The sequence below is a fragment of the Salvelinus namaycush genome, chromosome 20, assembly GCF_016432855.1.
Source record: "Salvelinus namaycush isolate Seneca chromosome 20, SaNama_1.0, whole genome shotgun sequence".
In the NCBI taxonomy this organism is placed as follows: Eukaryota; Metazoa; Chordata; class Actinopteri; order Salmoniformes; family Salmonidae; genus Salvelinus; species Salvelinus namaycush.
The window spans coordinates 1,345,282-1,357,333 of record NC_052326.1 but is presented as its reverse complement, the minus strand read 5'-3'; the positions used below and the strand labels follow the sequence as shown (position 1 = coordinate 1,357,333).

Sequence of the window (12,052 nt, the reverse complement as noted above, 5' to 3'; positions counted from 1 at the left end):
GGAGGAACAATAGAAGTGTGTCTTATTACACATCACATTAGCTATTGAGTTTGAGGGGCACAGCTGCTCTGAATGTTTAAAGCACTAAGATGACAGTGCTAGTTTTTGCCCAACACCTGGAATCACTGATATATTATGACTAAACTAAAATAATTAAATACATTCTGAAACACTGAAAATACATTTATTTAAAACAGGTGCATCAATAAAAAATATATCAGTCATGTCTCCTAAGGAAGTCAGAATGATGATCACTTACATCTCTATAGCTCATTACACCTTTACTACAACAAGATATGACATGACTGTTATGTTTTATATAAAAACAATTACTGTAAAATAATCATGTATGACTAGAAATGTCTCTTAACATTGATATTACTCTGTAGATTTTGAATGAAGCACCTAGAGATAAAAATTAAAATATTGATTCAATTGAGTGTTGCATTCCAATGCAGTCAATATCATTCTGTATAGTCTTGGGTGATTACTTTAATTGTTTTTGCATCAGCCACTTAATCTATGTGGAGTTTCATAAATCAGTAATTTAACCATTTAATGTTGTTGGAGGATTATCTTTGTCAAGAAAAGAATAAAGCAACAGACAAAAATATTTCATATGAAGATTTGTGTATTTATTCAGAATGACTGAATAAGTCACATCATCAATAGCTTAATTTAAGGGAAAAATTTCAAGAGAAATAACATGATTAAACATCACAACAAGACTAGAACAAATCTCCAAGATACGATACTCTATCCGAGTATGAAATACACAGTTACTGTCTTTATTAAAGACAACAGAATTGTTCAAAATTAACAAGGGTTTTTCAATTTGACATTTGTTCTCCCATTTGCAATAAAATCATTATTCAAATAACATGATCGACAATTTCACAAATGGAGTTCGATCTTTAAACAAATCAAATACTGCTAATCACAGAGTGATGATAACAGGTATAATACCCAGTTTGGGTAAATAATCCTCATGGAGGAACATTGATGCTGTAGCTCAAATTGATCAACATGAAATATATAACTGATACATGCTTCACAGAAGATGCTCAATACAATGTCAATATGACTATATCACTACACAAATGTAGTGGTAAAAAATAACTCTAATATTTAGACCATAAAAACAGATTTTTCAAATACAATCACAAACAGACTGATCATATAACATCCATTTTGGGTTAAAAGTTCTCATAGAGAACCATTCAAGCTATCGTTGATCATGAATATTAACCCATGATCAATATCATCTACATGTTTCACAAAACATAAAGGTTATGATGATTTCAATTAACACTACAAAAATGTAGTTTTCAAAGATCAGATTGTTTTCTAGGAAAACGTTTTTAACTTCAGTACAACTGAAATGAATAGTCTCAATCACAGCAAGACTTTTAAAAACTCCTGCATAAGCAGAAAACAAAGAAGATATTTACTTATACTCATTACTGTCCATGAAATGAATCTTAGACCAACATGGTCCATCCATTGTGTTTGTCTGAGTGGAGCTCCAGTCTGTAGGTCTCTACCAGGGCCTCCAGAGGGCGATGTTGACTGGACTCTTGTCTTTGCTGATGCTGTGCTGGGCTGGGGAGCTCAACTGAGGACGGTCAATCTCACTCCTGTTCTTATCAGAAGATGGCTGCAGGCTCTGGAAGTGGCTCAGCAGTATTCTCTGGGACTGTGTCTTCAGCTCATCTTTAGACAGGACGTGAACAATCTCATGGACACACCTGGAGTAACCCTGATTGACAGGTGCTGAGCAGGAGGAGGAGCTCACTGGCTGGTTCTGTTGCTGTTGTCTCAGGAAGCAAACTGTCATCTCCAGGATGTCGGCTTTGTCCAGCTTGGAGTCGGGCTGCTGGTTTAGGATCTCTGGAACCAGGAGAGACTTGAGCTGCTCAATGCTGTTGTTGATACGATCTCTGCATAACTTCTCCACCACTGAGTTTCTTAGCTGCAAGAAGAGACGAGTCATCAAAACCTTGTTCTGGAATATGGCATTACTGAAGCAAATAAACACTCAATCAATACAATTAAATAAATGTCACTGAATTTGAATCTTCAATTTACCTTGTTTGTCAGAGTCAGGTGCTCCTTAGAGTAGATCGTGGCTGGTGTGATTGTAGGTACCATGGCTGGATCTCTGTGCTGTAGAGGTCTGTGTAGAGAGAATCTGATCTCTACTGGCTTCATCTCTCCTATATATAGTCCCAAATCTGCATATGAATGTGTGGGTCTTGGGCTTGTTGGAGTTTCTCACAGTCTGTAGCCAATGGGAGAGCTTGGGAGGACAATGAGGAGTGTGGAGCTGCCACATGCTCAGCGTTCTTATTGCTGGGGGACAATGGTCACGTCTCAGGGGAACAGGTGGAGGGGTGGGGGGTGATGGAGAGTGACTCACAGAGCACTATGTGAATCTGGGAAAGTGGTGAGCCCTAGATCTGCTGCCTGTTGTTGGGATCAATGACACTGACAGAGCACACGCTCATCATCACAATTTACACGTGTGGGACTGACACAGCTTCTCTACATGAGAATGTTGTAACACTTAAGCCCTTCTGATGGTTGCATTGCAAAATAAAGTGTCAAATTTGACAGTAAAATATTTTTATATAGATTTTTAATATAGATTTCTAGCTATAATTAACAGAGACTTAAAGGACATTGTCACCTTTGAAACCTAATATTGTATAGTAATAAGTTAACTGTCATTTACCCTTGTACTGTATATATAGGTAACTGCCAAAATAAAGGAAACACCAACACAAAGTTTTAATAGTATGTTGGGCCACCACAAGCCAGAACAGCTTCAATGCACCTTGACATAGATTCTACAAGTGTTTGGAACTCTATTGGAGGGATGCGACACCATTCTTCAACGAGAAATTCCATCAGTTGGTGTTTTGTTGATGGTGGTGGAAAACACTGTCTCAATCGCCGCTCCAGAATCTCCCGTAAGTGTTCAATTGGGTTGAGACCTGGTGACTGAGACGCCCATGGCATTTTGGTGTACATCGTTTTTATGCTCATCAACCATTCAGGGACAACTCGTGCCCTGTGGATGGGGGCATTGTCGTCCTATTTGGCCATAGTCATGGTAGCCAAAACAATGGCCTGCCCAGCATTTCTATACATGACCCTAAGCATGATGGGATGTTAATTGCATAATTAATTCACACCTGTGTGGAAGCACCTGCTTTCAATATACTTTGCATCCCTCGTTTCCTCAAGTGTTTCCATTATCTTGGCAGTTACATGTATGTTGCATTGCAATACTGCTCTTGTGTCTGTGTATTTGAAGATTTGGCAGACTACTGCCAGAGTAGAGTTCAAACGTAGCAGATGTGTCCTCTGTCTTGAGGCTACTGGTCAGTGTGAGTAGAGAGCTGATCTGAGTTTCCCACACTGAGTCCTGTGTGCTGTGATCAATGCATTACAAAAGCTGCTCAGTGGACCATTAGTGACGGCTATTGGCTCTCTGTTGTACTAAAGACAGAGGCTGACATCACAGACCTTCTGGATTCTGGAGGGAAACTACCACTGGCTCCTTCCGTACTGTTGCATATATTTATTTCATTTTATTCAGATATTAAAATGTTTCAGACTACATTACTGAATATCATAACCTATCTTTTTTTGTGGACAATTATATTGTTATTAGTTGTTATATTGATGTAAAGAATGAAGCTGCCAATGACACTAAACTGTGACTTTCCCACACTTTGTCCATTGATGGAAATATCTTTAAACAATAGAAGTGTGCCTTGTTAAATGCTAATTCTTCTCTTTATACAACCAATTCCCCAAAGGTGCCTGGTGAGAAACTTGGTAGTTAAATATGACTCCATTTCAATATGACTCAACTGCAAGTGTGCTAGGCACAAGAGTGAAACCACAGCCATGCGACAGCCATGATCAATTATCACCTAATTACTGATGCCTTTTTGAATCAGGAAACCAATTATTGCAATGTTGTGATTTATCAGAAGTTGAGCATGTTACTGACTTGACTTTAGCCACGACAACATCTGTTTAATCTGATACACATCTTAAAAGAATAGTTGTATTGCAGTAAGTCAGGATATAATGGATAGTTTTAGCCCTGTAATAGTTTTAGCCCTGTAACGTCATTGGTGCTTGAACACATTCCGCTAACAATACAGTAAAAGGATTTCTGTGGTTTTCTGAGCTGTTCAAGGTGTACAACGTTCTAAGTACCGCATTGTGTGTTTATTCCTGCACTATCTAAGTAAGTTATTCACTTACGTTATGTCAGTTTTCTTTAACACACCGGGCCTGGACTGAAGATGTATTCACTTCCTGGTTTCTTACTTTCCATTTGATGCTTTCTTGTGCTATAAAATGTACCAAATGTTGGCTTGTTGACTGTCCAAGTTCACAAGCTACTGTAGAGGTATGAATGGCCCTTTAGTATAATATATTTTCCAGTTTTTCTGGTATTCTGGTATTTCATGTCAGGAGCATAAAACGGAGAAAAGAAATCATTCCTACATGAGATATAACATACAGTATGTACCTAATGCTGTCATCCCTCTGGGGTTTGCCAATGGAAAGATGTGCTTTGAATACAACACAAAAAGACACGTGAAATATATGCTGAAAATATTTATTTAGTCTTTGAATTAAACACTTTAGGCACATTTAAAAACACTTTAGGCACATTTGTGTATTAGGCACATTTATATATGTGTGAAGCCATTCATTAGTAGTTGAAAACAAAATAAACAGTACGTTTTAAGATAACAATCATAACATTTCCTCTTAGGGTAAAGGCTAGCAGGGTTCAAATTCGACATTGACTCACATACCCTAAAAAAGTGGGATGAACCAATGGTCACATTTTCCATACTTCTACATTGTAACAAGAGTGCCCAGCACTCGCTAACTCGAACTCTGAGGACAAGTGTTTACAATCAGAGTAACCAGCTCTGCTCTCTTCCAGGTAGCAGAGATCACCAAACACATCCAAGGTTGACTTTCTCATAGAAAGGATAGAGCAGTACGACTGCTAATAACAATGCATGCAAATGCATTTCCAAATCATTTCGACAGAATTGAAATATACACAAACTAAGCTTCACAAAATCACTGTAATTTTAGACAAAACCTATTTTGGACTTATTATTCATTTAACTATGTCTCTCTGTCAGTTGCGATCCAGTGTCGGCCAATCAGTTGCAGTCTACATCTATAGCAGCGCCTCAAGGGAATACATTAAGCCAACGCCACAGTAAATGTCAGCAGGGTCCTTGACCTCTGAACTGGAACCTCCACGTCCATGCATCTCTCAACTCATTGTTCAAAGCAGAGTGGTACAATGTCCTCCTCTGGAGAGGGAAAGAGACGCAGTATGTCCCTGGAATATTTGGAATAGCCCGTGGGTGACAGCAAGGCCTTCTTCGGAGTGAAAAAGGACACCGTTTTCTCAAGAATAGGAGAAATGGGAGATGTAGGGATCCCGTTCTGGAGGTGTTCTCCAATAACTATCTTCAGTTTCTCCACACCGCCGCTGCACTTCCTCTCCAGCAGAGAGAGTTTACACCTGAAAAACAACACAAGACAATCATGAACACCTCTTCTCGCTCACAGAGTTTATATTAGTTCATAACTCTTACGACCTGAAGTATTTCAATGTAATTCATCATGAGTTTACCTAATGTGCTGATCTTTCACGTTCATGCTGTTCTGAAGAGCGATGTCCAAGTAGGCAGGCATTTTCAGATGTTGGCCTTGAGTTTGCAGCTCGTCAATAAAGTGGAGATGTGGTTCTTGGTAGGTCTTGACGGAGGTCTAGAGTTTGTGTTCTGGTAGCGCCTCTGTTCTGCTCTGTTGCGGCTGGTCTTGAGTCAGCTGATGCTTAGAGAGTCTTCATTAGGGAGCTCTGCATCTCCACGTTGTATTTATGTGCCTCCTTCTGCACTGTCTCACGCTCTGCAGCCAATCAGAGTACTCCGATGGTGGGACAATGGTCAGTGGGAATAATAGCTGATTCCTCACAGGACAGGTGGGATGTTTTTTTATTATGCCATATGCCAAAGAGGTCGGCCACATTAGTCCCTGGGAACCTGTCTATGCCCATGAGTACACAGACAAATCATGTTCCCATGTCAAGTTTTGATACAAATCAACAAAATGCAAATATGACACGTATGCTAGGATCACAAGTCTTTCTGCTCCTAGCCAACTATCATTGCAGTAGATTACAATGATATATGTGTGTACTATATCTCCGATATGGCCTTTTTACAGTAAGTTGGTCATGTCAAGAATCGAATAGATAACCTAGGCAATCTTATTTGCTGATATTAATTGGGAAATCTTTGGTCGCTGACAGTTGAGATACATAATCAACTTTCCTGGTATCCATAATATGGGGTCAATTTGTAAACTTTCTCTTCATAGTACATAGTACACACATATATAATTTTAAGAGTTTCTTTATTAAAGATCTTGTCAAAATACTGTGCAAGTCCTTAAAGTGTTTCCAAATGGAGTTATATGGGATCCAGATAGTTTGGCTGTAGGCAGTGGTGGAAAAAGTACCCAATTGTCATACTTGAGTAAAAGTACAAATACATTAATAGAAAATGACTCAGGTGAAAGTCATCCAGTAAAATACTACTTGAGTAAAAGTCTAAAAGTATTTGATTTAAAATATATTTAAGTATCAAAAGTAAATGTAATTAAAAATATATACTTACGTATCAAAAGTAAAAGTAAAAGTATAAATCATTTCAAAATCCTTATATTAGGCAAACCAGACGGCGCAATTTTCTTGTTTTTAAAATGTACAGAAAGTCAGGGGCACACTCCAAAACTCTGATATAATTTACAAAGGAAGCATTTGTGTTTAGTGAGTCCTCCAGATCAGAGGCAGTAGGGATGACCGCCAGATCAGAGGCAGTAGGGATGACCGCCAGTTCAGAGGCAGTAGGGATGACCAGGGATGTTCTCCTGATAAGTGCGTGAAATTGACAATTTTCCTGTCCTGTTAAGCATTCAAAATGTAATGCGAGTAGTTTTGGTGTCAGGGAAAATGTATGGAGTAAAAAGTACATTATTTTCTTTAGGAATGTAGTGAAGTAAAAGTAAAAGTTGTCAAAAATATAAATAGTATATAAGTACAGATAACACCCAAAAACTACTTAAGTAGTACTTTAAAGTATTTTTACTTAAGTATTTACAGCACTGCCTGTAGGTACTAGACTGCCTTATAAACCAACCCCTCCCTTGCTTGCTGTGCATGGGCACAGCCAGTGGGGCTTTGTGAGAGCAGACACACTTCTATTGTGTGTCAGGGCTCAGCAGACGGCATGCAGAAGTGTGGGAAGCCGTGTGTCCCTTTGGCTCCCAGCTCCAGGAAGAGGAGGGCGTGTGACTGGGGCACGCTCAGCATTGTGCAGGGAGCCAGCTGTGCTGTCGAGCTCAGAGGAGGGAAGTTTGCTGCCTGGGGCTTCTATGAAACCTGAGCCTGTAGACAGAGAGAAGATCATCATCACCTCAGAGTTGTTGCACTTAGATGGAGTCACATTACCTCGGAGGTAATCTGCTAGAGACAGATCAGTGTGAAATGACTCCAATCTGATTGATACTATTTCTCAAAGACTGTCAGTAAAAACTTTAATAAAAATTAAATACAATTTTAGTAGCCAACAAGCATTTTACATAATGTGCTGAAATCCTATACATTTTAGAAACTTGTCAGTCTCACATGTGTAAATTGTAATAATGAGGAGTGTGCTCTGTTAGTGTCATTGATCCCAACATCAGGCAGCAGATCTAGGGGTCACCACTTTCCCAGATTCACACAGTGCTCTGTGAGTGACTCTCCATCACCCTCCACCCCTCCACCTGTTCCCCTGAGACGTGACCATTTTCCCCCAGCAATAAGAACGCTGAGCATGTGGCAGCTCCACACTCCTCATTGTCCTCCCAAGCTCTCCCATTGGCTACAGACTGTGAGAAACTCCAACAAGCCCAAGACCCACACATTCATATGCAGATTTGGGACTATATATAGGAGAGTAGGGATCAGATTCTCTCTACACAGACCTCTACAGCACAGAGATCCAGTCAGGGCACCTACAATCACTTCAACTATGATCTACTCTAAGGCGAACCTGACTCTGACAAACAAGGTAAATTGAAGATTCAAATTCAATGACATTGATTCAATTGTATTGGTTGATTTTTTATTTGATTCAATAATGTCATACACCAGAATAATCGTATTAATGATTCCTCTTCTGTTCTTGCAGCTAAGAAAGCCAGTGGTGGAGAAGTTATGCAGAGATCGTATCAACAACACCATTAAGCAGGTCATGTCTCTCCTGGTTCCAGAGATCCTCAACCAGCAGCCCGACTCCAAGCTGGACAAAGCCGATATCCTGGAGATGACCGCTTGCTTCCTGCAATGACAGCAACAGAACCAGCCAGTGAGCTCATGCTCAGCACCTGTCAATCAAGGTTACTCCAGGTGTGTCCAAGAGATTGTTCTCTTCCTGTCTAAGGATGAGGTGAAGACATAGTCCCAGAGAAGACTGCTGAGACACTTCCAGAGCCTGCAGCCATCCTCTGATAAGAACAGGAGGGGGAGTGACCGTCCTCAGCTGAGCTCCCCAGCCCAGCACAGCATCAGCAAAGAGAAGAGTCCAGTCAACATCGCTCTCTGGAGGCCCTGGTAGAGACCTACAGACTGGAGCTCCACTCAGACAACACAATGGATGGACCATGTTGGTCTAAGATTCATTTCATGGACAGTAATGAGTATAAGTAAATATCTTCTTTGTTTTCTGCTTATGCAGGAGTTTTTAAAAGTCTTGCTGTGATTGAGACATTTAATTTCAGTTGTACTGAAGTTAAAACGTTTTTCCAAGAAAACAATCTGATCTTTGAAAACTACATTTTTGTAGTGTTAATTGAAATCATCATAACCTTTATGTTTTGTGAAACATGTTGCTTACATTGATAATGTGTTTATATTCATGATCAACAATAACTTGAATGGTTCTCTATGAGAACTTTTAACCCAACATGGATGCTATATCATCAGTCTGTTTGTGATTGTATTTGAAAAATCTGTTTTTATGGTCTAAAAATTATAGTTATTTTTTTACCTCTACATTTGTGTAGTGATATAGTCATATTGACATTGTATTGAGCATCTTCTGTGAAGCATGTATCAGTTATATATTTCATGTTGATCAACTTGAGCTACAGCATCAATGTTCCTCCAAGAGGATTATTTACCCAAACTGTGTATTATACCTTTTATCATCACTCTGTGATTAGCAGTATTTGACCTGTTTTAAGATTATACTTTATTTGTGAAACTGTCGCTCACATTATTTGAATAATGTATTTAGTGCAAATGGGAGAACAAATGTCTAATTGAAAAACCCTTGTTAATTTTGAACAATTCTGTCGTCTTTCATAAAGACAGTAACTGTGTATCCTATACTCTGATAGAGTATCATGTCTTTCATAAAGACAGTAACTGTGTATCCTATATACTCTGATAAAGTATCATATCTTGGAGATTTGGTCAAGTTTTTGTTGTGATGTTTAATCACGTTATTTCTCTTGAAATTTTTCCCTTAAATTAAGGTATTGATGATGTGACTCATTCAGTCATTCTGAATAAATACACAAATCTTCATATGAAATATTTTTGTCTGTTGCTTTATTCTTTTCTTGACAATGATAATCCTCCAAATCATTAAATGGTTAAATTACTGATTTATGAAATTCCACATAGATTAAGTGGCTGATACAAAAACAATAAAAGTAATCACCCAAGACTATACAGAACGATATTGACTGCATTGGAATGCAACTCTTAATTGAATCAATATATTAATTTTTATCTCTAGGTGCTTCATTCAAAATCTACAGAGTAATATCAATGTTAAGAGACATTTCTAGTCATACATGATTATTTTACAGTAATTGTTTTTATATAAAACATAACAGTCATGTCATATCTTGTTGTAGTAAAGGTGTAATGAGCTATAGAGATGTAAGTGATCATCATTCTGACTTCCTTAGGAGACATGACTGATATATTTTTTTATTGATGCACCTGTTTCAAATAAATGTATTTTCAGTGTTTCAGAATATATTCAATTATTTTAGTTTAGTCATAATATATCAGTGATTCCAGGTGTTGGGCAAAAACTAGCACTGTCATCTTAGTGCTTTAAACATTCAGAGCAGCTGTGCCCCTCAAACTCAATAGCTAATGTGATGTGTAATAAGACACACTTCTATTGTTCCTCCATTGAAAGCAGTGAATGGAGAGAATGTGGGAAACCGAGGAGAACTCACTCACGGGACAATAGACTGGGACCTCTACCCTGGACTGTCAGAGGTTAGAGTGGGGGTCTGGGTCTCTATGGGGGAATCAATGGATATATTTCTGATAATCCCACAACATTTAATGTTTACTATTTGGATCTTGAATTTAGAAATCTGCTAAAACATGTTTCTAAAAAATGTTCAAGATATAATTTTTTTGCATTTTGAAAGCACTTTTAGGCAGTACCAGCCCCTTCTTCAAGATTAATGCAATTAATTATGTTTTTATTCGGTTTCTATGTGGGGCATGGTTGAAAACATATTTCTTTGTATAAACATACAATTACAGCTTGAATTGATTCTCTGTAACAATGAGTCTTTACCTGTTGCTTAAGAAATATCTCTGTATTGAGCTTCACCCCCAAGGGCTTGATAGGAACTGCTTGTGTAGAGATGAATTAGCATTTAACAAGGCACAGTTGTATTGTTTAGTGGAAGCTCTCTCAATGGGAAAAGTGTGGGAAAGCTCTGGAGAGCAGAGTCACAGTTTAGTGTCCTCATCAGTCTCACCAGCACCTGTGAGTCTCTATGGTGAATAGGCACACTTCTATTGTTCAGTGGATAGAATGGGTGGGAGGGAAATACAATAATTATTAAATAAAGCAAATTCTGATTTATTTACCCAAGTTATGATAGGCTTTTTCTATCATGATGATGGACTTGGTTTTATTCAGTAAATGTATGTAGTTCAGTGATTTGTATGATAAACAATGAACAGCTCTCAATTCTAATTAGGCATACAAAAGTTAACCCTTTGTCGATTTATAATGAAACAAATCACAGATAATAATTTTCAACAGAGTACTCAAAATCATGTGTTTTATACCATTAAAGGATGAATATGTATTTATAAAGCTGTATCTTGTTAGTATAATCTTGCCAGTGCTGATCTTTCCCTCCAAAATCCAGAAGGTCTGTGATGTCAGCCTCTGTCTTTAGTACAACACATAGCCAATAGCCGTCACTAATGGTCCACTGAGCAGCTTTTGTAATGCATTGATCACAGCACACAGGACTCAGTGTGGGAAACTCAGATCAGCTCTCTACTCACACTGACCAGTAGCCTCAAGACAGAGGACACATCTGCTACGTTTGAACTCCAGAATGCTTGACCTTATAACTACTAATACAGAGTTAAGAGAACCCTTGCTATTGATACTGATGACCCCTAAAATACTGAAAACCAAGGTATACATTACCCTGGTATCTATCCACTCACCTGTTAATGTTGACTAAAATCTTATATATTCCTAAACATTCTGACTGAATGAAAATATAGATATGTATGAATTTAAACAGGAATTTAAATTGTGATACATTGTCACACATCATCATATTGTAAAATGTAACTACCGATATGTGCAAAGTAAAACCATATTGTAGAGCCATTCATTAATATCAGAGGTCATATCCATGGAGAGAATCAAATGTTTCTAAGTCAGTGATGAAGCGTGGATACAGAACACTACATTCAACAATGTCCTTATAGGTGGAGATTAACAACACTGTACGTTTAATTAGAGAAGCTGTGTCAGTCTCACACGTGTAAGTTGTAATGATGAGCGTGCGCTCTGTTAGTGTCATTGATGCCAACATCAGGCAGCAGTCTGGGGGTCACCACTTTCCCAGATTCACACAGCGCACTGTGAGTCACATC

General features: G+C 38.4%; 1 protein-coding gene and 1 pseudogene across 1 annotated transcript; one reads left to right on the top strand and one right to left on the bottom strand.

The window, feature by feature from the left end:
- Nucleotides 1-1,540: 1,540 nt before the first annotated feature.
- Nucleotides 1,541-2,151, bottom strand: LOC120064913 (transcription factor HES-5-like). Its single transcript, XM_039015503.1, has 2 exons — nt 2,089-2,151; nt 1,541-1,972 (listed from the first exon to the last, which is right to left on the bottom strand). Exons 1-2 carry the CDS (start codon nt 2,149-2,151, stop codon nt 1,541-1,543), a joined length of 495 nt encoding a protein of 164 aa, XP_038871431.1.
- Nucleotides 2,152-7,352: 5,201 nt separating this feature from the next.
- LOC120065543 lies at nt 7,353-8,723 on the top strand (annotated as a pseudogene).
- The last annotated feature ends 3,329 nt before the right edge of the window (nt 8,724-12,052 follow it).

Bases quoted from the DNA above. Each gene is read 5' to 3' on its own strand.
- LOC120064913 (XM_039015503.1), bottom strand. From the start codon at position 2,151: ATGGTACCTACAATCACACCAGCCACGATCTACTCTAAGGAGCACCTG. The intron at 1,973-2,088 runs GTAAATTGAAGA...CTCTTCTTGCAG, and splicing joins ACCTGACTCTGACAAACAAG to CTAAGAAACTCAGTGGTGGA.